General features: G+C 34.2%; 1 protein-coding gene across 1 annotated transcript in view; it reads right to left on the reverse strand.

Moving 5' to 3' along the window:
• CSMD1 (CUB and Sushi multiple domains 1) overlaps window positions 1-25,486 on the reverse strand; it is a 1,073,317-nt gene that overhangs the window by 114,866 nt on the left and 932,965 nt on the right. The window contains 4 exon segments of the mRNA XM_036380277.2: window positions 8,568-8,777; window positions 12,633-12,749; window positions 14,741-14,810; window positions 18,475-18,593. Of these exon segments, the coding sequence (XP_036236170.2) occupies window positions 8,568-8,777; window positions 12,633-12,749; window positions 14,741-14,810; window positions 18,475-18,593 (516 nt within the window).

A 25,486-nucleotide genomic window follows, 5' to 3' on the forward strand; every position in this document is an offset into this window, starting at 1 on the left:
AGCCATTTCAGGAAGACTAAGCTAAACATATATTTTAGATATGCTTAAGTGCTTACTTAAAGTGAAGTTTGTACTTAATTGGTTCACTGAAGTACAACAACTGGCACTAAGTTTTTTATTCATTGCTAATTACTGTCATGCTGTGCAATAAAAAGATTTACATTGAGAGAGCCTTCTTCTTTTCCCTAATTCGTTCAGTGAATCCAGAATTCAGTGTTTGTAATGCTAGAAAATTGGAAAAGATGTAGTGGTACTAGAAATATTCTGAAATCCTCTAAAAAATCAGATCCCCCTACTCTCAAATAACAAAAAAATTAAGAAAATAAATTTAAAGCCTAAGCATAAAAAATTAATTGCTACTGGAAGGAATTCCAAAAAGGTTTATTTTCCCTAAATTATGGTTCATTAAATTTTATGCTAAATCTAGTAATGGCCCATTAATTTTTTATGTTATTATTACTCCTGCTATCATTTGTATAGTACTAATTCTGATAATATCATTATCAACATCTTTATACAAAACAGAGTAGTAGAAAGATTATTTAGGAATACAGGACTCTGAGAGTCCTGGAATATTAAATGATATAAAAATCTAAGACTGGAATATTAAACTACATAAAAATCTATCTAGCAAATTATAATAAAAATAGAATAGAAATTATTCCAGAAGGTCAGAGGATCTCACAGATTTTTTTTTTAAAGATGCAGCAATGCATTGCCCAATAGTTACAACAACAGTGTTTTGGAACAATGACAGCAAGTATTGGAATATTTGAACTTTGATTATGGAACCCTTCAGAGGAGATGAATACCATCCTTCCTTATTGTTTAACTTGACACAATACAGTATTCATATATTATGTTTTGAAAGTACTTTACACAGTCTCAGAATTGTTGAAGTTAGGACTAAAATCAGTTTTGGGCGGGGGGAAAAAAAAAAGCCCTCTCTCACTGATCTACATAAAAAGATAAGACAGGAACCACTGAGGTGAGAGAGGAAATCCTGACAGATTTGACAGAAGTGTTCCATAGACTAAGGAAGTGATGATTGTGTGTATATGTATCAAGAGATAATTAGGGAAGGTGATTGAATATTAGGGAGTATTGAAACTTGGTGTGAAAAAAATTATATGGAGTAAGAGGTGAGTATTGTCCTGGTTTCTGCTAGGGAAGAGTTAATTTAAATTTTTCTCATACTTTGCCAGTGAGGTGGTATGCAAAAAAAAAAAAAAAACCAAAAGGGAAGGAGCATAGCTGGGGGACAGGTGACCTGTGACCTGAACTGACCAAAGGGATGTTTCATACCATAGACCATCATACCTGGCATATAAACTGGGAGTAGTTACGCAGAAGGGTGGCTGATCTGGGTTCAGGAAGGGGGTTCTGGCATCAGTCAGCAGATGGTAAGGAAGTTGTGGACTGCAATGAGGTCTCCCCTCAATCTCCTTCAGGCTGGACAGACCAAGGGACCTCTGCCACACCCCATACAGCTTCACCTCAAAGCCCTTAACCTTCTTTGCTGCCCTGCTTTGGACTGTCTCTACTAGTTTAAAATCTTTCATTTATTGCAGTGCTCAAAAGTGAACACAGGACTCAAGATGAGGCTGTCCCAGGCAGAGCAGAGTGGGACAATCCCCTCCCTTGCCTGGCTGGTGATGCTGTGCCTGATGTCCCAGGACAGGGCTGACCCTCCTGGCTCTCAGGGCACTGCTGGCTCATGTTCAACTTGCCACTGACCAGGACCCCCAGGTCCCTTTCTGTGGTACTGCCTTCCAGCATCTCTTTCCCCAGCCTGTCTGTACAGCCAGAGCTGGCACACTCCAGGTGCAAAATCCAGCACTTTCCCTCGTTGAACTTCCTATGGTTGGTGATTGCCCAATCTTTTAATTTGCTGAGGTTTTTCTGCAGGGCCTCTGTCCTTCAAGGGAGTCAGCAGCTCTTTCAAGTTTTCATTTATCTGCCAGCTTTCTTAGTATCCCTTCCAGTCCTGCTGCCAGGTCACAGACAAAGAGATGTGGGAGGGCACAGGGCCTAAGATGGAGCTCAGTGGGACCCAACTAGTGCCAGGTCCCCAGTCTGATGACACCCCAGTCACTGTCACCCTTTGTGCCCAAAGCATGAGCCAGTTGCTCACCCATCACATGATGTGCTTATCCAGCTGTGTGCTGGACATTTTGCCCAGAAGGATCCTGTAAGAAACAGAATCGAGAGCTTTCCTGAAATCCAAGAAGATCACATAAACTGACTTCCTGTGGTTCACCAAATGGGTTGTTTTGTCATAAAAGGAAACCAGGCTTGATAAGCAAGACTTTCCTCTCATGAAGTTGTGCTAGCTGTGACCAATGACGGCACTGTCTTGTGTTTTTCAGTACCTTCCAGATTAAGCTTCTCTATAAATTTACCAGGCACTGAAGTAAGAGTGACAGACTTGTAGTTTCTGGGGTCCTCTTTCTTGCCCTTCTTGAAAACTGGTACAATGTTGACCAGCTTCAAGTCAGTTGGGACCGCTCCAGACTCCCAAGATTGCTCAAAAATTGAGAGAGGTTTTTCAATTACATCAGCCAGCTCTTTGAGGACACTTGGATAAATCCTATCAAGCTCCATAGAATTGTTAACAGCATCCCTTACTGTCATTTGGATTGTAAATGAAAGAAAAACAACAAAGCCTACCTTTTAAAATTCTAGCTACTCTTTATTGAGGAATGCATATGCTTTTCCCTATTGCAAATAAGGCAAACTAAATACATACAGAAATTTTGGGGGTTTGTTCTGGTATTTATTTGTGTAAGAGGAGAACCTGTGCCTAAAGCAGATCACGGTTAACTTGAAGGTCAGTCAGTTAGGGGTGAAAGCCCTTATATATGAGCAGAGTAAAACTGTTTGTTTTGCTATTTGTTATTTCAAAAAATAAGGTATAAAATTTTAACATACTCTGCCTGTATTTTCTGGTATAAATTATATAGATGACTCATAAATCATTGGTCAGGGGATCTATGTGCCTATGATATTATGATTTATAGGTCACTCAGGAAATGTTTTATAGTTTTGACATAAATATTAATTATATTCTTCTTTGTTCTTTTGATATATGCAATAACACCTGATTTAACAGAGCAATTCAGTAGTCATGACTAACATATCCTGATGTCACGCCTTGCAATAGAAAACTCTTTTTATGAGTGTCATGGCCAAAGATTTGTTTGCTACTGAGCTTTACAAACTGAGATTCCATTTGACTGCAGACAAAAACTCTAGTGAGAGCCTGAAATAAAATGTGAAGGATCTGAGGAAAAGATTTCATTCCAATGCTGGCAGCAGTCAAATACTTGAATTTTAAAATTATCTCATATAGCCATCTGCCATTTATTTGTGCAGTATATTTTCCACTGATAAGAAAAGATTGTAAATCACAAAAGAAATTTAATTGATTCTCTGCTGCCTTGTTATGGTTTAAATGTATTTGCCGTCTTACATAAGCGCTAGGGTGACTTATTGTCTTTCCAAGTGCCACGTACCTCTGTAACACTTAAACATGGAAAAAATTGCATTTCAGAAAAATGGTATCAGCAGGGAATTGAGCATGCAATCACTCAAATGTTAGGAAAGCTCACAATTAACTCACTTAAAACTTTCACTTAGGCTTATTGTACATTCCTCCAGTATTATGATGGGTAAAACTACTGACTCAATAAAAAATATCCATTTCTCAGACTAGACTGGCCTGCCATGAGTTTTTTTGGAAAGAAACTTTAAAGTTGATCTAGTTCCAACTTCCCTGCCATGGGCATGGACATATTTCAGTAGATCAGATTGCTAAAAGTGCCATCTAAACTGAAGATGTTCCATCTAACTGAAGATCTTCAGGGATTCACAGCTTTTCTTGTTTCAGTGTCTCACCACCTTCATTTTATGTTCCTTATGTCAAATCTAGATCTACTATATTTTGATTTAAAACTGCTGACCCTTCTAACTAAAGGCCTTGGTAAAAAGTCTCCTCTTGTTTTTAAAAAGACCCTCTTAAATACTGAAAGGCCACAACAAGGACTTCCTGAAACCTTCTCATTTGGGCTGAACCCCAACTCTCTCAGCCTTCCTTCACAGAAGAGGTGCTCTAGCCTGCTGTTTACTTTGTAGTCTCCCTCTGGACCAACTCTGAGCCGTGCCTCTCGCACTTGAAGAACCAGAGCTGAATGCAGCACTCCAGGTGGAGTCTTAAGAGAGTGAAACAGAGGGAGAGAATCACCCCCCCTTGATCTGCTGGCCATGCCTCCTTTAATGGAAGTCCAAGATGCAGATTGCTGGAGCACAGGATAGGCCTGGAAATCTGGAAGCTCAGTTTATTGTTGTAGGCACCAAAGAACAATCTTTACAGATGCCGTGACTCTGGACTAGAATCACGAAACATAATTAATGATTTAGAAAAGAATTTTCTACAAGGCCCTCAAAAGACTGCGTTTTATTTAGCATTCCTGCCTTAGGACATAATTTGAAACCATTTTAGAAATACAGTATCTTTTCAACAATCTCCATTTCATTCCATGATTCCTAAGACTCAGAAGCTCCATCAAAATTTTTTTTTCCAGTTAAAGGCCATCAGATTTAACATGTTTAAATCATGTTTTGTGTGTGCATGAGTGTTTGGGGAAGAAAGGGATGGCAATTAGGACATTTTTCTGTGCATTTTCTGGCACATACTGCTCAAACTCTCAAATACATGAGAATAAGATTCTTACTTCATGTTCATCTTTATCTTATACTGAAATTCAGAGCAGACTGAAAATAGTCTTACAGTTCCAATAATAGGAACTAGGACTTCCACAGTAAAAATAATACAAGTCAAAAATTTATTCTGCTTCCCTTAAAGAAGTTCTAGTCCTAAAGAGAAAGTTATGTGGAAAAAAAAAAAGATGTTACATAAATATTAAAAACTGAAGTAACGTTAATATAGACATGAATTAAAACCTACAAATATGTCTTATGAACCTTTAGACTGTGTTCTTCTGTGCACTGAATTCTGTTATGAATCCCTCAAAGGCCATAAAAGCTATTTATTTCTTCTGACCTGACATAACAGCTTGCCAATCAGACTTCTGTGACTGTCTTCTCAGACCTAGTGTACAGCAACTGTTTATATCTCAGGTATTGAGATTTGACATATATGGGGGTCTCAGAACCTCAAGATCACCAGTCAAATGACATATAGAAATGTTCTTCTAAGTATTTGTGGTTGTTTCCTCTCTGCTGTTTTACACAGGTGGCAAAACTGCAACACTCATAACAAAAGACAGTCATTCTCAATGCTTCCCTTTTTTAACTAAACACTACAACACTTATTTCAACAGTAGAAAAATGTAATTAAACTTAAATGTTGCTCTTAAAAAAATCAGGACTTTGAAAGTCCTTTCATTATTTTGAAAAAGAAAATTCTAATTTCTTTCAGTAATTCAATAGGCAATCCCTGTGAACTTCTTTCTCACTGCAAGTGAAACAAAAGGTTCCACAACACGCAGAAATTTAGCAATCCATCTTTAACACAATGGAATGTCCACCATTCCCAATGTATTGCAATTGCAAAGCTGAAGGGAAAAGAGAACATGAAAATATCAGAGCATAAACCAATAAGAATCTGATCAGCAACGGTACTGAGAGCTGTAATTTCCCCAGGGTTCTGCTAAGGAGACAAAGCTTTTTTAATGCATTCAGAAATACACAGTATCTAAGTGATTTAGGTTATATTTTCAAAAACTGCACTGTGAGAATTCATGGGCTCAAGGACCAGCATCCCTAGATCCCTACAAGTATGGATAGAAAATATTTTACAGTTCTCAGGGTGCATTCACTTTTCTTCTTCCCAAAAATAATGTGTTCAGAGTACAATCCCAAGCTATATTAAGGTTCAATCTCATAACCATTTTTCTGCCTTCAGAAAATCAGTAGAAAAATTGAGAAATAGCATTATTAGTTTCATAATTCACTCTACAATATTCATATTCTTTGCTTTCCCTTGAGATGAGGGATTATCAAAAAACCTTATCCTTCATAAAATGCTAAGATCTCTAAAAACTTTTTTTTATACCATACAAGCTTGATTGAATAAGCATAGCCATCACCCATCTCTCTTTATTTTTAGATTGGTATCTACAAAAAAGGTATTTACCTGGCAAAAAATGTCTACTACCTCAGTGCCACTGCGTATTGTATTCTGGTTAGCAGAAAAGACAATTATTTTCACTTAAAAAAATCAGTCCCTGAATTGAACTGAGTTTAGTACCATACAGTAAAAACCCTGAATTCAATCATAAATCCCTTTTAGTGTAATTTAAATACAACAGATCAGATTAGAATTAAGGCATGCAAGTTTGTGGGCACTCCTAATATGTAACACATTCATTAATATGCAATAAATTCACTAACTAGGATGGATTTGGCAAATGTGACTGTAACTATGGATTGTTTTTTTCCACTCTTCTTTTTTTAAAGGGAAGATTAAATCAATTTCACTATTAGAAAAGTAACTGCTTTTTTTTGTTTATAAAACTTTCCCCCCCCCAATTATAGTATATTAGCACATCCTAAAATGAGATAAATTAGAAGCAGTCTGAATAAAAACACCTGGTTAAATGTATAAAGATGTCAGGAGCTCAGCTCCATTTGCTTTGCTGTGCAAATTCATTTATAGAAATGACAAAAGTGGACAACTTAACTATGTGAGCATCAATTGGACTAAAAATAAATTCTTAGCTTTCCATATATACCAGTGCTCCTTTTGCCCATAAGAAGATTTTGAATGTGACATTCATACCAATCTCTCATATTTTATTTCCCTCCCACAATTATATACCATGAATAGCAGTTAGGGAAGACATTGCATATTAAATTAGTTGTGACAAAGAATATTCTGACTTGGTAGCCAGCAAGCCAAACTGAACTGGTATCTATGGAGTAATGCTGCATCTTTCTTCTCAAAAAGGGCTTTATTTCAGAACTCTCAGATCTGACTGAAATTGGCCCAATGGTTTCAAAATTGTGTAACAAATGTATACTCAGAAGGGTGACAGCCAGACAATGAAACAATGCTAAATTCCATCATCGAAAGAAATCAGGCTACGATTTCTATGAAATTTGATTTACTGAAAGGAAAACAACATTTCTAATAGAGAAGAAAGGAGAAGGAAAAGAGTAACATTGGAGTAATGAAGAATCATTTTTTAATTTAAGTTTCAGCAATTGCAGATAGTCTAAGAGAAAGAGAGAGTAATTGAGAAATATAATACTAAAAAGAGTAGGAAAATCCAGAGATAATCCATCAGAAAAGATAACTAAGTATCAAGGGCAACAAATGTGGAACAGGAAAAGGAAAGTCAGTTATGAAAACCAACATATGCTTTGTATGATACAAAATAAAGCAGACAATAAAATTTCTCATTTGTAAACCACTAGCATTTTCTTTCAGAAAGCAAGAGAAGAACAGGGAATACATTGAAACAATACCTTCCAAAGTTCGTAGATTATGGCTATCTAATTGAGTGTTCAATTCCCTATATGTTCTAAATTATGCTGAGCAAGTTATTTTAGTTTAATAAAATGAAGTTATATATATGATGACCATAGAATCGCTAGATCTTCTCAGTAGAAATAACTAGTGTAATCTGTGATCTCAGAGGCAACAGAGTTGCTGCTTCATGAAGAAAAGTAAGCACATGCAAGACAATTATTTTTAAAGAAGAAAAGTCCCATATCTGTTTGTAGAAAACAGACTACAAGTAAATTATAAATTCAATAGAGTGAGCTTAGCTGGTATGTCCCAATCACCTGAAAGTCAAACACAACCATGTTACCAACTTTCCACATTAGGAAAAAAAAAAAAAATCATAAATATCTTTTAGAATAACTTTTTTTTTCAGCAGTTGATTTTTTTAATTGAAGTGGATTATGTTGTCTTGTTTTTTAAAATGTTTTAAACTCATAAATTTTTAATATACACACATATATTCATACAAACACATATACATACACTAAAATACTTTATCAGTATGGAGTAATACACAAAAATAAAATGCATGAGTTGCCTTTATAGAAGAAATTGCCAACAGTAAATGAACACAAAAAGTTCACATTTTCAAATACTGATTATATGTGTGTTTGGAAATGGATATAGAATGTATTATCTGGTGTTTTTTCATTTCCTGGTAATTTTTGCAGGAGTTCAGACCGCAAATACATAGCATAGGGAATTATAAAACTTTTCACCTGAATATTGAAAATAACTGTTACCATTACATTAGTCATAGAAAGATTATATAAATGGGAAAATAAGATAGTGAATATTAGAAGTATGAATTGGTAACGGTATAACTTAATGGAATGGAAAGGGTTATCAGCTGTGTGACCTTCGGCAAATGACATCACCTTCTTCTCAGGCTTTTACATCAATAGAACAAAGATTCCAACTCAAGACAATTTCAATTTTTAAAATTCCAACCTATTTATTAAATAATCTACAGATTTTAAAATGCTATGTAATATATACAAAACATATAAAGATCGTTGTGCTAATTCATCCTTACCTTGGTAAGTCAGTTTAAATCCTTGCCTGTTTTCTGAGTGATCACTATAAAAATGGACAAGCGTTTCATGAGTAGTACTTAGCAAGGGTGATGGGAGTTCCATCCCACTAAACTGGCCAATCATAGAACTGATGTGATGAGGCCCATTCTGAATTTCAAGGAAATCATGATTTGCTTCAGTGGAGAAATTCAGAAACTGAATGTGTGCACCTGTAGCATTGAGAAAGGAAGAAAAATTTTATAACTCATGTTGCTTAATAGTAAAGCATGTAAATAAAAATAAAATGACAATAGTTGTTACAGTTACTATATTTATAGTTTAGTCACTATTCAAAGTGGGATGCTCGAGTTGAATAAATAGCTGATAAGTATCAAAAGAATTGGAGTTCCTAATTTTTTGGTTGTCCATAAATATTATAATCACACATTAAGGGACAAATTAGAGTAAAGCCATAAAGTCACAAAGTCAACAGCAGGGATTTTTCATATTTCTAAACCAATCAAGAGAAAGACCCAAGGGAGAGGCAAATCACAAATCCTGCTGTACCATGGTATGGCCTGGGACTCTGCCATCCCAAGTGCATCCCTGTAGCTGGGCCAAGGCCTCTCCCAGAGGCTCAGGATCAGCTAGGTTACTTACAGAGTGAATTTTCTGAGGCAGAAGTTTACCTGTCTAGTTCCAGCTATCTACTCTACCTCATTTTTCCTGCTCTGGGTCACCTTAATTTGTCTCCTTTTCCCTCTAGCTTGGGCCAGTGTGTCTTTGGAGACATTTTACCCCATATGCAGCCTTATAAGATGCACTGAACTCCAGATTGGAGGCAGGGACTTCAGACAATTTACCACAGACCCTCTCCAGGAATCAGGTGGTTGAACAAGGCTTTTCAGTATTCAAAACATGCAGAACAGTTGGAAGTATAAGCATAATATCATGGGAAGAGCCATTTTGAAGTTCTGGCACTACTGCCTGTGGACTAAGGACTTGAAATCCAGTTTTAAACCATGCGTATGTATCATATCAAAACAGAAATGAAGGATGAATCACTGGTTTGGAGACCTAGTGCCAAGTAACTTGCAACTGCACTTTTTTGGGCCCAACTTTGCTCTGGTAGACTATGAAGAACCAGCTATAATATAATAAAACAGAATTCCTGAATGAGCCAGCAAAGGAGTGTGAAAACAGTCAATGCCTTAACTCTGCTTGACATTCTTACTTAGCAGTAAAGACATATTCTTCATTGCACAAGAGAACATTATAGATTAATTACCAGGGTAATAGATTACCAGAGTAATGCACTCTGTCTTGTTTATAGCTGATTTCTTCACCTCTGTGGTTTAAGATTGAATCAATGGTATAAAAAAGAGGGTTTTTTCTACAAGAGAAATTAAATAAGCTACCAAATAAACTTGGTTTTATAGAAGACTTGTAAAAGTATGGGATATTTAGTTCTAGTGCCTTCTCTGACCTGTGCAAAGTGAGAATTATGAAAAGTAATATTTCAGCTGCTGAATAACAACACTTTATACAGTGCCATCAATAGAGAGGTACACACCAAACATATCAGAGTCATCTCTGTATGAAATAATATCAGCCATCTCTGTATGAAATTTGACATGTCTAGTCTAACTTGAATGGAGTCACTAATTTTGCAATGCCTTCAGGATTTGAGATGAGGTAGGGCATCAAGCAGCCCGGAAACATCTTGACTTCAATATCAGTGGCTAGTGATTTCCAACAGAGACTGGATGTCAGCACCATAGAAATGATAAAGAATTGAGCAGCTACTTAATATTATACCTAAATTGCAAAAGTGACAAGCAGATAATCAAATCTGACATACTTGCATAGAGCCCAAACATTGTTTATGTATTTGAATAGAAGTAATCTACTGTTATGAATTATTCTCTGATGAGCCATGGGGTACCTTTAAAATTGAATTCTAATTTAATTTCTGAGAAGGAATTTTTATGTATAGTTGTATATATTCAGTATAGAACAGCTTTGTGTTTTAAAAGTATAAAAGTAGGTTTAAAGGTAATAATAATAAAAAAAGACTACCTAAAGCAGTTTCAAATGTGCTAATTTCAATTAGAGAACACACTGTATGTGTTCCAACAAGCCTTAAATCCAAGTTTATACAATTTGTAAATGTCAATTTGATATGTCACAGAAGAATTTTTCTACACGAAACAATTTCTTACATAAAATTACATGGAATAAAACTGATTGCTACAGAAAATAAATCATTATCTGGTCAAACTATAAATATATTACTTTCTGCTTGAATCTCAACAGCATTTCCTCTCTCACTTGAATGTACTCTGAATAATGAAAATTCCAAGCTGAGGTAACTGTTTTTATAAATGTTAAATAATTCACAGCGACAAAAGATCATTATAAAATCACAACAACTCACATGAAAAATATATATTTTCTATTTTAAAATATTTGGATTTTAGTAGTGTGTTCTTTTACATGACATATGTTTCCCTGTAATGAAGAGAGCACTATATTTGGGGCACATTTAGCTCCCACAATTTTATTGTTTTTTGTTTAAGCACACAAGTTTTTTTGAAACAATAGGATATACGTAAACAAATAGCTTTTCAGTAGACAAACTTATACTTCTAATTAAAATAATATCCAAGCAGAAGTAATTTGGGAAAGATCACATCAATTACAATTTTTAAAGCTGATGTAAGGATATTATATGTAAATTATGTAACAAATACTTGGGGAAAAATATCACTGATGGAATTTGGTGGTAAAAAACGTCCTTTGTAGTATTTTTAAAGGCAATGATAGATCGTGCTATAAACACCTTGTATGTGTTAAAACCCTTACTAAACAAAACTATTGTCTTTTCTATTTATAGAATTACCACCACCAGAGACTTTCAGAGAAGTGAGAGAAGTAATAACAGGATACAAGATGCTCCTGTGCAATTAATTAATGAAACATTTTTTACATGGAAAAGCTTACAGAAAAAGAGCAACTCTGAGACATATGAAGGACTATTTTTCAAAGGCAGTATTGTAATTACCTAATTAGGATGACATTGCTTATAAATTATATTTACCACAAATGTAGCTGGAGAATGTCCAAACTAGTGAAGGATGTTCTGCCCATGGTTCTCCTACATCTATAAGGATATCTAAGGCTACCCATAATTATGATGGCTCAGTTTTACCAGGTATTCACTGATAAAGGGTACTATTCTAAACAGCAGCAAAGTATTTCTTACAGATAAACTTAGTAAAATACTATGAAAGCAGTACATCTCACTACAAAAATCCCTCTTATGAATTCAAAAGGAGAATATGGAAAATAAACTAATTTCCTCAAATAGGGATAGTAAATTTAGTAATGATTTTTTAGAATTATTTTTCTTACTGAGCATTGGCATTGAATTTACAGTATGGGACATGAAGTTTCACAGCAAGAATACTTATTCCTTCTTCAGTTCTGATAATGATAGAAGACTGTGTTCTGTACATGAACTTACAGATACCTTATTATAGATGATTACCTTTTCACCATAGTTATTTCTTATTTGTGAAGACATTTTTTGTATTACAACAGTTTTAATGTAAACTTAGAAAGATTCTTAGTTGGGAACTATAATCTAGGATTTGGAATACAGTTTGAGAATGCTTTTAACCACATTCATAGTTCTAGAAGTGAGGTTTTGTCTATTTTTATAGAATATAAAAAACTATTTTAAAGGTCACTTGGAGAACGAAAGACTATTATTTAATTTAGAAGTCAAAATATTTATTTCATCTGATATATCTTCATGCCACAGATCTCATTTACTTTGAAATCAGTTTTTGAGACAGGCTGAGTAAATAAGTTGCTCTGGCAAAGACACATTTTAGAATTGCCAGCCATTTTCATTTCAAATCTAGCAAATAATTATGTAAGGGTTCACAATACATCCACTGGATAAAATCTACTTCATATTGGAAGTAAAATATTTATAATAATATAATATTATATACATATACATATTTAAATCTCATGGTTACAAATAACCACAAATAATCCAATGTAAGTTTACTTACCATATCCAATAGGCAATAAAATTTTCCATGTACAATCTAAGTTACTAGGGTAATTTCCAGGAAAACCTGGGCTCAGGATCACCCCAGCCATGTTTGTCAGTGTTCCACCACATTTAGCTATTAAAAACAAAAAGAAAATCACAGTATCTTTAATTAATATTATTTCTTAGTATTTGAAATATGCTTAATTCAAAATGGATTTTTCATTTTGTTCCCATGACCCAAAAGCAGTAAAATTTATCATAGTCAAAACACTCCTCATGAAGAAGGAAAATAAAAGGATGCAATTTAGTGCAAAATCTTTACTTGAGGTGATATGTTCAGTGTAATATAACTACAAATGTGTAGTTGCACGTATAGACCAGGCAACCCATTGTCTCAGCTTGGCAATTAATGTTAAAAAGGTCTGGTGCTATGTTGAGATATGTTTCACAATCAGATAAACAAATCTGGAATTAAACTGAATTATGATCCCAAATGATGATGCAGCAACAAATCTATTACTCAATATAACCAAAAATACACTTGCATTTAAAAACAAGCAAAGGGAAAAAAAAACCCCCACCACAGTTTTTGCTTTAATTCAGAAATAATATAGTCTTGCTGCATAACAGAATAATTCTTTGCTTTCTATTGTTATGCTTCTATTCAGCAAATTCATATATTTGGAAATTGAAAACCCATTTGCATCATTTAGGATGATATAAAGCTAAGACATAAATACATGAAGCATCCTGCAATAAAGTGGCTAAGTTTACACATATGCTAGGACACTAAAATGAAGTAACAATAACTTCAAGAAATCAAATAAGAATATTGTAATTTTATATTTATTATTTGAGGAATCATTACTTTAAGGCCTGTGAGTCTTCATGCCAGGCATTACATTGACAAATGATCTGATAACACAACTGTGATACTGTGATACTGTCTTGTTGTAATAATTGTACTGATTTTGGCTTGCATTCTATAAAAATCAATATTTTAAGTGTTAGAGGTGAGAGAAGAAGGAGGGTTATGTTTTAAGCTCAATGTTTTCAAGAAGGAAACATAACGTATGCAAGGTGAAACATAAGGTTACCGTGAAAAGAAAAGAAACTGGCAGAAGTGTCCAAAACCCAAAACACCCATCCTTGAATACATTTTCCATTTCTAAAACTGATTGCAAGAAAATGTACTACCTTTGTATCAATCAAAATTGACTCCTTCTGTAGACGTTTGCAATACAAAATAATGCATGGGTTCAACTTGACAAGGAATCTATTTCACATTAGGGTTGAACAGTGTCGTCATCCCAATATTTTGAATTCCTCTTAGATATGAAACTAATAGGAACAGCTTTTGATGATTGAGTATTAATATTAAAAGCATTCACTGAAGAATGTATTTCAAAGCTAAAGTGACGGTACATTATGATGGACCTGTGCTTCTCACTCCTCACTTCCTGTTTTTTCTTGAAATAAGCATATCAAAATACAGCAGAATCTTGACTCTCTTAAATTTTGTCTAATCAAGAAAAAGTACTGCAGAAGAAGATTATTTTCTATACAAAGAAAACTCAGATCTTTTTGGCTAAGGTTTAAATGTACTAAGAAGAAAATGCTTTTTAGCTTTACTTTTCAACTCAGCATAATTTAACAGCTTTCTCAGATGAAAAGAGCCAGTCTTTTCTGGATCCCTGAAATTCCTTTTCATTCCACCATTCCTGAAGGCTTGGCTTCAGAGCTTCTCTCCACTGCCTGCTTCTTTAGGAAATCTTCTAGGTGCTCTTCAGGAACTGCCTAAGTTTTCCAATCTGAGCACGCTGCAAAAGGAATCTCTTAACACCATGAAGATTCAGCCTAATTCAAAGCAGATTATTCAGGAAAAGTGAAACAATGGTTAACATATGGGTTTCCTCCTTTGCCCACTCTCACAATATTTTTTAAAAATAGCATTTAACCATTTATAGACAAAAATATTATCTTTTTTCCCCATATTTCATAGATACAAATGAAAATTCAAAAAAGTTTTCAATTAAACAGAATTAAGTTGAGGAACAATGGGCATGGCAAGGTCAGGAGTTTCGTGTGATTGATGGTCAGAAAACTGAAAACAGGTTTCCATACCAATGCAGAGAGGAGATGGATAGTTCCAGCGTCGAACTGTTCCTGGCATACAAGAAATATGAGAACGGCCCTGTTCGCAAAGGGCAAAAAATCAGATTACAAATACTCATTCATGGAACTTTCCTGAAAGACAGAACTACACAGTACCTCCTGGATAATCGAATCAGTGTATATTCTTATTTCAGCCAACTACATAATAATTTCTTGAATTAAACTCTATTTTCAAACAGTTCAGGTTTTATGTTCTTATTTTTCTATTGGATAAATGTTCTAAAACATCTTTCCTCTGGTAACTTGAAAGTTTCTTAAAAGTAGAAGCAGCTATGTGCTCTCATCTGCTAAGTTCACTGCCTGTTTCAATTCCACTGTGTTCCATCTACAGTGCAAGCATAGTGGTTGAGTTTTATGCTGCAACCTGTAGTGAATCAACCATTGCTCTGCATAATTACTACAGACACAGAGAGGAATTTGTTCCTCATCTACTTACTACAGATGTTCAATGTGGACCATGCCAAGACTGCCATCAACAGATAGCAGTAGGCCTTGACCTCTCACATGGCCTCACAACATGACCCACTGCATTCATGCAACATCTTGGCAGACAGCTGTAGAAATACAAGTGCCTCTTTATATAGCTGTCATGTTTCATTTACTCTGTCTATTTTTAAGAAAAATCACAGGAACCAAGCAGACTCATGTGATGGCAGGAAGTAAATCAAGACATGGCTGTAACTTGCACAGTCTAATCCCACATACTTCAGGGGGACTGTCTAGGATCAAAATGCTCCCATCTTTGTTTTCCCTAGGAACAGTTCAAACTATTAACAGTAGCAGAAAAAGTCTCGTTTATTGTCAATTCTGTCCTTTGAGATACTCAGGTTATGCATTCTGCTGCTGAAGCGCAAAAACTGAATAAATTGGCCAGAGTGAGAGCAACTGATACAAAGATTGAGACACGGGACTGAGAACAAGGTTTAGTTTCTGTTTTGATCATTTGGATATACAAACTCATGCTAGTCACTTAACATCCCTAGCTTATTTTGATCAGGTGTATTATGAGTCTAAAATTTTGTAAGTCAGCACATCTTATCAATATCATATGAAGGTTTATTTAAATATTATTTGTCCATAGCAATCAAAATCTCATAAAAATGAGAAAAAGAATGAATAGGTAAACTACAGTAAAAGAAAATCCATTTGATGACATTTCTTCCACACCATTTGGAATGTTTACACTCTACCTTGAATAAAGTTCATATAGAACTGCATGGAATAAAACTCCTTTAATTAATCATTTAGTTAAGTATATTTAGGCAATCATGTTCTGAAAGCCAAACTGAAACACATGAAGAAAATTACTTGGAAGGAAAAAAGGATCAGTTTTCACTAAAATAATGAAAAATAAATTAGTCTTTTTCTTCTAAAAACACTCCAAATTGATAATTCAATAAAAATCTTTTTCTTAAAAGCTACATTTTTAAAGGAAAATAAGTGCATGCACTTACTGTGTCATCTTAGTTACTTGTAAAATGTATGAGGTTTTGAATAATTTAATTAATGCAATATTCCCTGTTTTACTTCCTCTTTTTAGTCTTCCAAGATTGCATTGTTTTATTTTATTCTCTTTTTCTAGTTTTCTGTGATTGCATACCTCTGATGTGAGTTAAGGAGGAAGACGAAATTTAACTACCACAGTCAGGAAAAACATAAAATAACCTATAAAGGATCTTTTGAAAAACAAAATTAAATGATTCCTCTAGCTTCAAGCCTCTTTCCAACAAGAGCACACTGTGATTTCAGAGTTTTAAAGTTCCCTCCTGTGGGGAGACACTTAATCCTACAGCTAGCAATTACGTTTCTTATGCATCTCCAGGTAGTAGTTTGAGCTCTATGACTTTTCTGGTAAGTCTCAATTATAAACTAATCCACAGCTGATTGTTATTGCTAGCTGTGAATATGGTCTCTAAAGACTGAGGATAAATTCACAGCTAAAGAGAAAAAAAATTATAAAATGTTATGCTGGTCTATATTTGTTGAATAGAAAACATAGTGTGCCTCATAGAACACTATTTTCATTATTATTCCTCTTTAATTTGGATCCTATTTTACTTGTCCTGTCAGACTAACATGCTATATATATATATGTATGCACTTCCTTACAACAGAGTCCATACAGCATAGCAATTTTCATCAATATTTTCAAAAGATTCAAACTCTTTTCTATTGAATTTGGATATTGAAGATCTTTGTTTTACACTTTGAACAAGCTCATGAAACTAGATTTTACATATGTCAGCTTCCACAGATAGTATTAAAATTTTAGATTTATTGAAAAAGAGGTTTACAGTCAGAATAGATACAGTTAAGGAACAATATGCTATGAAATGTTAAGAAAGTATTTAATAATAGAATCCCTGTAAGTATATAGAAAAAGTCCATTTAGTCATATGAGAGGGCTACAGATAAGACCTGCCTATAGACAAAAGACATTATATGGTTTTGTGATAGTGATATACACAGTGTATTGAAATTTAGCTTTAATATAGATGAGAGTTTTTTTGTGTGCAGCTCTCTTCTTCAAAAATGCATCATTATTTATAATAATACTGTATTTATGAACTTGCATTCTGATTGTTTTTAAAAGTAAGAGTAGATCCAAAACATCAAGCCAGGGCTAACAATGCGTATCTTCAAAAGCTTTTCTATATTTATTCCAACCACTTCTGAAGTATTCCTATTCTACTGTTATCACTCCACATCAATGTTTCACCACTACTATTTTAAGTATAGACAGAATATTTGATGATGCTGTATCTTGAGCATGTATCCATTTCTAATCAATGTAATTAAAAACTGAATAATGATGCCCTTTTTCAACATGCAAGATTTAGATATTTCTAAAAGTTGAAAAAGGTAGGGATAAAAGAATCTGCAATATGATGGGCAATACAAGCAGAGGTCACTCCAATAAATCTAAGCAGTTTCAAGTTTGATACCTGTGTTAAACTTTTGATATTACCAATGAAGAACAATACTTTAAGAGTAAAGTTCCTGTTCAAACATGAAATCTTTGTATGAATCAGTCCTTGGAGGAGTATGGCTGATTATCTCCAGTGTCACAATAAAAATGTAAACAGCTGATTGAGATTAGATGGCTGGTTTTTATATTAAATTAATTGTGTTATATGGAGATCATTTCCCATCTCCATAGGAAACCATCAGTATAGGCTTAGTTTTCTTATTTCCTGTCAAATCACTGCTAGAAGCTTAGCCATAAATCAGATGCTTACCTAAATATATTTCAGTCATAACAGCTCAGAAGCAGTGATCAGGATCACAGAAATGAGGAACTAAACAAACAGCTCTTGGCAATTATATGAATAAATCCCCCAAAAGGAAAAAAAACACTGCACTCTATAGTATAGTACTATAAAAATTTTCTAGAGAAAACATTTTCTTCATGTTATTTCAATTCTCATTTTGATGGCCTTTACTGTTCAATGGTATGTTGATGATCTAAGACAAAATTTCCCAGCCCAGATTTACTGAAGGACAGAAATGCCACACATTTGTAGCTTTACAATTTGGGAGCACTCACATAGGCTCCACCTAAATCATCTCTATGACTACACTACAGACTCTTCATTGGAATATGTTTTGGACAGGTCTCTCGGCATTTTATTCTTAGCAATCATTCCACAGTGTATTATTCAAAGAAAAAAAGAAAGAAATACCTGTAATGTATATCCTGGCTCACACTGAAAGGACAAAACATCATTCACCATATATCTATCTCCTGATTTGATCCCATTGCTAGGAATTACAGGTTCTGGACAGGCAGCAAGACCTACAGCTAGAAAAAGTAAAGACAAAGATTGAAAAAAACCATAGATAAGTGGACAGCAGGTCTTCACTGATATTCTCTGCCTTAATGAATTATTTCCACACAATTATGGGTATTTAAGAAAACATTAATTAAGAATTAATTTCAACAATAAACTGAAATTTTGTTTAAAACACAGAAGTTTTCACAACTGTTCTACAGAATACGAGTGGTATGGCTGAAGCACAAAGATTATACACTATGACCAATTACCAGGTCACATTGCTATGACACACTACACAGTTTTATAGTCTCCAAAGCAGTATTATGATTTAAATTTTTTAAAAATCCTGGGTTTTATTTGTTTGCTCATTTTGTTTTACTGGGGTTTTTTGTCCTTTCTTATCCTTGTGAAGGAAGTGGAGAGAGAAAGATGGAATACACTTTATGCATATTCTCTCTTTTCAACAATAAATGAGCAGAATTTATTGGTGTTTCCTTATTTTTTGGCAACTCCATGGACTATAAAACACATTTAGACATTGAAATTTAGTACTTTAACCCAAAACTCAATCTTTGCATAGGTGTCACTGGATAGTCTGTTCTTACTTGTTTTTAAGCCAGGTGTGAGAACACAAAAGATTAGTTTAACAAAGATTCTCCATTATTAGTAATTTCTTAAATTTGTTCACCTAATTTGGCAACCTAAAGTACAAAATTCTGCTTTTTGTCAAGTGTGTACCATTGTTTTGCCTTGTGTACTATCTAAGGAGTTTTCTAGTCAACACTACTGAAAATTAAATATCAACTTTTCCAACTAAGTGAAAATACTCCAAATGAACAAGACAGCTGACAAACGGGAGATTAGATTAAGTAATTCTGAGCTGTTTTTTTTGTTGCAAACAGAAGGACCAGAAGAATCAATTTGTAAGTTCATGGTCTGATAACAGAATCTCATTTCCTTTATGTGAAAAACCTTTTATGAAGTCAAATATCAGTCTAAAATACCATTTTAATTGTTAAATATTTATTTGAGAAAATCACTCCTGAAACATCATTATGTAGTTTTTTATGTTTTATGAAAATATGATCTGTAGAAGCCAAGAATGGAATTTCCACAATGAGTGAGAAGATATTTTGAGAGTTGATTAGCACAAAATTCCATAAAGAGCAGAGAAACATGATACTTTGCTGAATGAGATCCTGTGCATCCTTCAATTCAGTTGTGTGGAAAAAAAAAAAACCCTGACTACTACTCTCAGTATCTTCCTATGAAATCTAACCTGTTTGGTGACCGTACATGCAACTTGACTGTGTTAGTACAGAAATTGCATTATATTTGACTTTATTCTGATATGTGACATGTTAGTCAGTTGTTCCAGATACTTCATCATGAAACAATATCTGATATTATTCACTGAGACCCTAGCCTTTCTAGGGAAATACAATTTTCTTACAGGTAATGTTGATCACACATTTTCATACAGACATGGTTTTAACTTTATGCCATAAACCATTATGTATGTACTTTTCATCACTCAAATATAAATGCCTTACAAATATTAAATGCACAGATAAAAATTTCACACAATTCCACTCTTTTTCAAGTTTTAGCTGGAGTAAATATATTTTTCCTAATAAAGAACAGGGAAGTCTGAAATAGCTTTTATACTTTCACAGGAAATTGTGATTGCTGTGCCAATTTTTTTTTCTTTCCTGAAATTAAGTTCTATGGTCCTGAATGTTCCTTGTTAGTCCTGTGCCCTTGAGTTTTACTACATTTCACTTTCTTCAGGAATGCAGATAATGTCAAGCCATTCTAATTCTGAGTGAAAACCATCAAGGTATGAAGTATAGGCTTCATAACAAATTATGCAAGAGGTATCAAACAAAAAATTTTCAAATTATCAAATAAAGAATAATTTAATAGTTGCAAATAATGGGACCTCCCTGAAGCAGTTATTTTGTGTACTGGAATTTATAATTTAGGAAAATATCTAAATGTGTTTTAAAGATTTTCAGAAATTTCTATCATAGAATTTACAAATATTTATATTCTTCCAATGGAATCAACTTTCAAAGGATGTTATGGTGACTTTCCATGGCCACTAGGAATCTCCTGTGCGGTCACTATGTGGAATTGTAATGCTCCAAATAATCATGGAGATATTGTCATTAACTTCAATGGTTTGGGTTTTGCTGCAGGTTAACTAGTATCGTTCTTTTGGTCAATCAGTCTTTATTCCACAATATCATAAAAGTATTTGCATCTGGAAAGTTTGAGTATAGGTACTAAATAGCTGTGATATGCATTCACACAAACTGTTTCAGCATTAAGTGAAGTGTAATGCCTCATCTCAGTAATTCAAATTACCATATACAGACTGCTGTTCACTAATTTGCGAATCCAGTGTTCAGATGCAACTGAAGAAAATTAACGCTTATTTCTGCATTTTCTCACCCTTCTCGCTCTTGAATAGAAAATAAAATTTTAAAAGATCTGCTCCAAAATAACTGTTATTAAATAAATAAGCACCTTGCAAAGATACAGTGACTAAATTGCTTACAGATATCTATGTACTTGCTGAATTCTGTGAATATAAATTTGAGGTTCACTTCCTGTCTTCAAGAAATTTGTATTCTGGAACTCAGCATTCCTGTATATTGAGAGTAACTGGCTTGGATCTGTATGAATAAAGTTACTTTTACATATTTTTTTGAGTTACAGAAACAGCTGTAACAGTGGATGCATAGCAACACTAATAATGTGCTTGATATATCCATCATTGGTCGAATAGCATACAGAATTTAAACAGACTATGATCAATCAAAAACCTTCAAATTAAATTTCTATCTAACTGAGATTATGGTATATACCGTGTATTTATATTTAACAGATTCTAATAATTAGGTTAAAAACTTTTTTTCTGCTAGCTGCTTATACTTTTCAAAACATTTTGTATATACTACTTCTTTGGTCTGAAAAATGATGCAAATTATAGAATATTCTATCAGAATGTCATAAAACACTTTGACTTCTTTTGATATACCTGATATTAAGAAGCAATATTACTAACCCAAAAGCAAGAGAAAGTTGAAAGCAGAGTCAAATACTATTCTGAATCCTCAAATCTCTGTTATTCTAACATAACTAGATATGTTATATTAATAACATATCTAGTTATGTTAGAATAACGAGATGTTCCATAATTCCATAATACTAGCCCAGTGTAGTTTGAAAATTAATTTAGTTAGAACAGGTCCAAACATCAAAAGAATGCTTGAGAGAAAGCAAACAAATTCTGGTATCCGAGGACAAACTTGGAATCTTAAATATTCAGAGACTCGGAAATACATTATTAAACTAGGTTGTATGTGAACAGTCACTAATACAGGAAAAACATGTTAAATGTCAAGTCCAAGCAATCAAAAAAGGAGCAAGTATTTCTTAAGTGCATACTTTTCAGAGCTCAGTTTCTGCTATGCAGTACAAAATAGAACACATCAATGTCAAGAGTGATAACCCTCTCCCTGACCTTCTTCCACTTACTGTTTGCTAAACACTTCCTTGACTCTGCTGTGGCATAAGACAAATATGCTTTACTTACATAATTATATCCATGCCTACAATTACCTCAAATTCTGTCCAAACATCACTGCCACTGCTGGCAGAAAGAAAATCCTTGCTGGCATATCTGACAATGTGAATGCCCATTAGTGTCCATTTTAGAAAGCTGAGAACTGGACAGCACAAGAATGTCCTGACAGCTGGACCAAAAGTCATCAGGCTTTCTTTTTTCAATTCCTCCCACACTATGCAGCTAACGAGAACATATTATGCTTTACTATATCACAAGCATCAAGCCGGAGTGCATTGCTCTTTCCATTTTGATGATGGCGTATATCAAAATCCTAGCTGTCCCTTTCAAAACTTCATGCTTCAGACACTAGCCTAGAAAATGTGTTTATCTCAATGAGTTACTGCAGAGAGGTCAGATTGTTGTCAACATCTAGTAAGTTGCACAGATATACTGACAGGATCAGGACCTGCTAAATTAAAAATGGCATGTTTATGATTCACACCTGCTTTAACATGGGGAAATAGAAAAGACTTGCACTGAAGAGCTACATTAAAATCCAAATTGCATGAAAGATCTTAAACTGGACCTCTGAAATATAATATGCTACTTGGAAGAAAATATTTTCTTCTCTGCTAGTCTGATTTTTATCTTTTAAATTATTAGATATCTTCATGATAGAGAACTACTACAAAAGACAGTCAATTACTCTCTAGTTCCCTTACCAGCAAATCCTTTATTTCAGCTGCCAAGAACCTTCAACACTTGAAAGGACATGATAGAGTGGCTTCAGAAAAGTAGATGCTGGTTAAAAGTAAGATTATATTCTCATACATAGTCCACACTCTTGGTATAGCAGTAAACTAAAAACTCACAAAATCAGTGATGCTGACCTGTGCCATCCATCCTACTTCCGGTTAATAGAGATGGATGACACTACAAAAATATTGTTTACATAAAATAACATTTTTACTGAAAAATTTAATTCTAACCCCTAAATTTGGAGAGATGGATTAGATAGATAGATAGATGGACAAATAGATAAATAGATAGTTATAGGCACTTAAAAAGGTGGCCTAAACCTATATATCAATACTCAGCATATATTCAATTTTTATTCAAACAAACTTGACTTTATCTGAGAAGTTCAAGCAGCATGTGGAGAAAAGCAATTATTTCCAGACTTTTTATTTTTTCATTTGTTTGAATATTAAGGAAAACATTTAAACTACCACTGAATTAACACATGAGGTTTTAAGACCAAGCTTAAAAGATTGGTGGTCACAAATGCAGAGGAATTAAACAGTCACATTTCCAGAAAAAAACATTTAGATAGTTGATTCCTTCATTCATTAGATTAAAAGTAATTAAATCAAATAAAAAGTGATATTTATTCTTCCTACTGTTGTACATATTAGGAATGCAACAAAACCCTCTTTGATTTGACTTGCTGGTGGTAGTGAAAATAATTATGTTTGGTATTGATTCTAGCACATGCATATAAAGGATTAATTAAATGATTAATTCTCATCTTCTCTACAGTAATCTGTTGCATATTTTACTGCTTTGTTAACCACAGGTTGATGCAACCAGTTTAAAAACCTACAGCCCTTGTGAAATAACAGGAAACCACATAGTAGCCCTCAACAATGCTTACAATTCTGTTGTGACTACAAGGAAATTTTTCTAAGGCACTAACCAATTATTTATTTTAATATGAGTTTGTATATCTGACTTGAAAAACAAAACAAAACCAAACCCCAAACAAATAAAAGAGCCAAAAAAACCCCAATAACAATGAAACAAAGGAAAAAAAAATCTATGTCATCAATCTGACCATAGCATACAAATTCAGTAGACCACTTAACTTGGGCAAATGAACTTTTACATTCTTAATGTCTAACACAAAACCATCCTAAAGTAAATGACAAAGTTTGTCATATTATTTGCCTTAAGACTTGTGTGTTCTTGAAGGCTACAAAGGAAACCTATGCACTGCCTAGATTAGACATAGATTTAGGTTTGCAGGAGCAGACTGTCCAGATCCTTCCCATGAAAATAAAGACATACATAGAAAAAAACCTGCAACTGGACAGGGCAAGAGAAGGACATTGTTAAAAGGAAGAAAATGCTTCAAGAAATGGAGCTATTCTTATTCAAACATTTAAATTATCTTGAAATATTTACGATTTGAATAAACTTTCATCAGTGGCTGAAGCTTGCATGAAGTATTTATGAATTTCTATAAAGTTACTTCAAAACAATAAACAGTGTGGAATATATGTGATCAAATGATAGCAAACTAAATGTATCTTACTGAAGTAAAGTTTTCCCTACATAGTGATCCAAACTCAGGCATGTTTATAGCATTTTATCTTCTAAATAGAAATACTTCTCCATTTATTCTAAAATAGGATGTGCAAGTTGTAGAGGCATAGTTTTTATTGTGAGTAAACAATTTAGTAGTGCCTTAAGGACACTCTCCTCTGTTGCGCCTTGTTCCTTAGAATTTCTTCTGGGATGAAGGGAATGTTCCTACATAAGTCTCACTTTCTAATGCTGTAATGAAGACTTTTCATATAAGGACATCAGGGTTCTGCAGAATACTGTAATGGTTAGTTTAGAGCAGTTTCAGCTACTACTCTAATTTATAATTTATGTAAAATGTAAGGCTAGATTAAACACAACTAGGTCCACTTAATGTCTTCTATCCCTGCTGTAGTCTGCTGATGTAGGATTTGGATTACAAATTTGGTCTCAAGGTGCTGAACAGCTTCTTATTGTCAATTGATATTTTCTGTTAGTATCTATAGTAGGAAAACTAATTGTCTTCACTCTAATTCCTGTCTTTCCCCTAGAGAAGTAATTATATCACAGACTCATAGAATATGCTTATTTGGAAGGGACCCAAAAGGATCATGAAATCCTACTCTTTGCTCTGCACAGGACATCCCAAGAGTCACATTGTGTGACTGAGAGAATTCTCCAAATGCTTCTTGAGCTCTGTCAGGCTTGGTGCTGTGACCACTTCCCTGGGGAGCCATTCCAGTGCTCAACCACCCTCTGGGTGAATAATTTTTTCCTGATATCCAACCTACACGTCCCCTGACACAACTTCAGGCCATTCCCTTGGTTCTGTCACTGTCACCACAGAGATCAGTGTCTGTCCCTCCTCTTACCCTCACAAGGAGCTGTAGCTGCAGTGAGGTCTCCCCTCAGTCTCCTCCAGGCTGAACAGACCAAGTGACCTCAGCCCCTCTTCACATGGCTTCTCCTCAAGGCCCTTCACTGTCCTCACAACCTTCCTTCAGAAACTTTTTAATAGCTTAATGTCATTTTTAGGAG

Source organism: Molothrus ater, chromosome 3 (genome assembly GCF_012460135.2).
Source record: "Molothrus ater isolate BHLD 08-10-18 breed brown headed cowbird chromosome 3, BPBGC_Mater_1.1, whole genome shotgun sequence".
In the NCBI taxonomy this organism is placed as follows: domain Eukaryota; kingdom Metazoa; phylum Chordata; class Aves; order Passeriformes; family Icteridae; genus Molothrus; species Molothrus ater.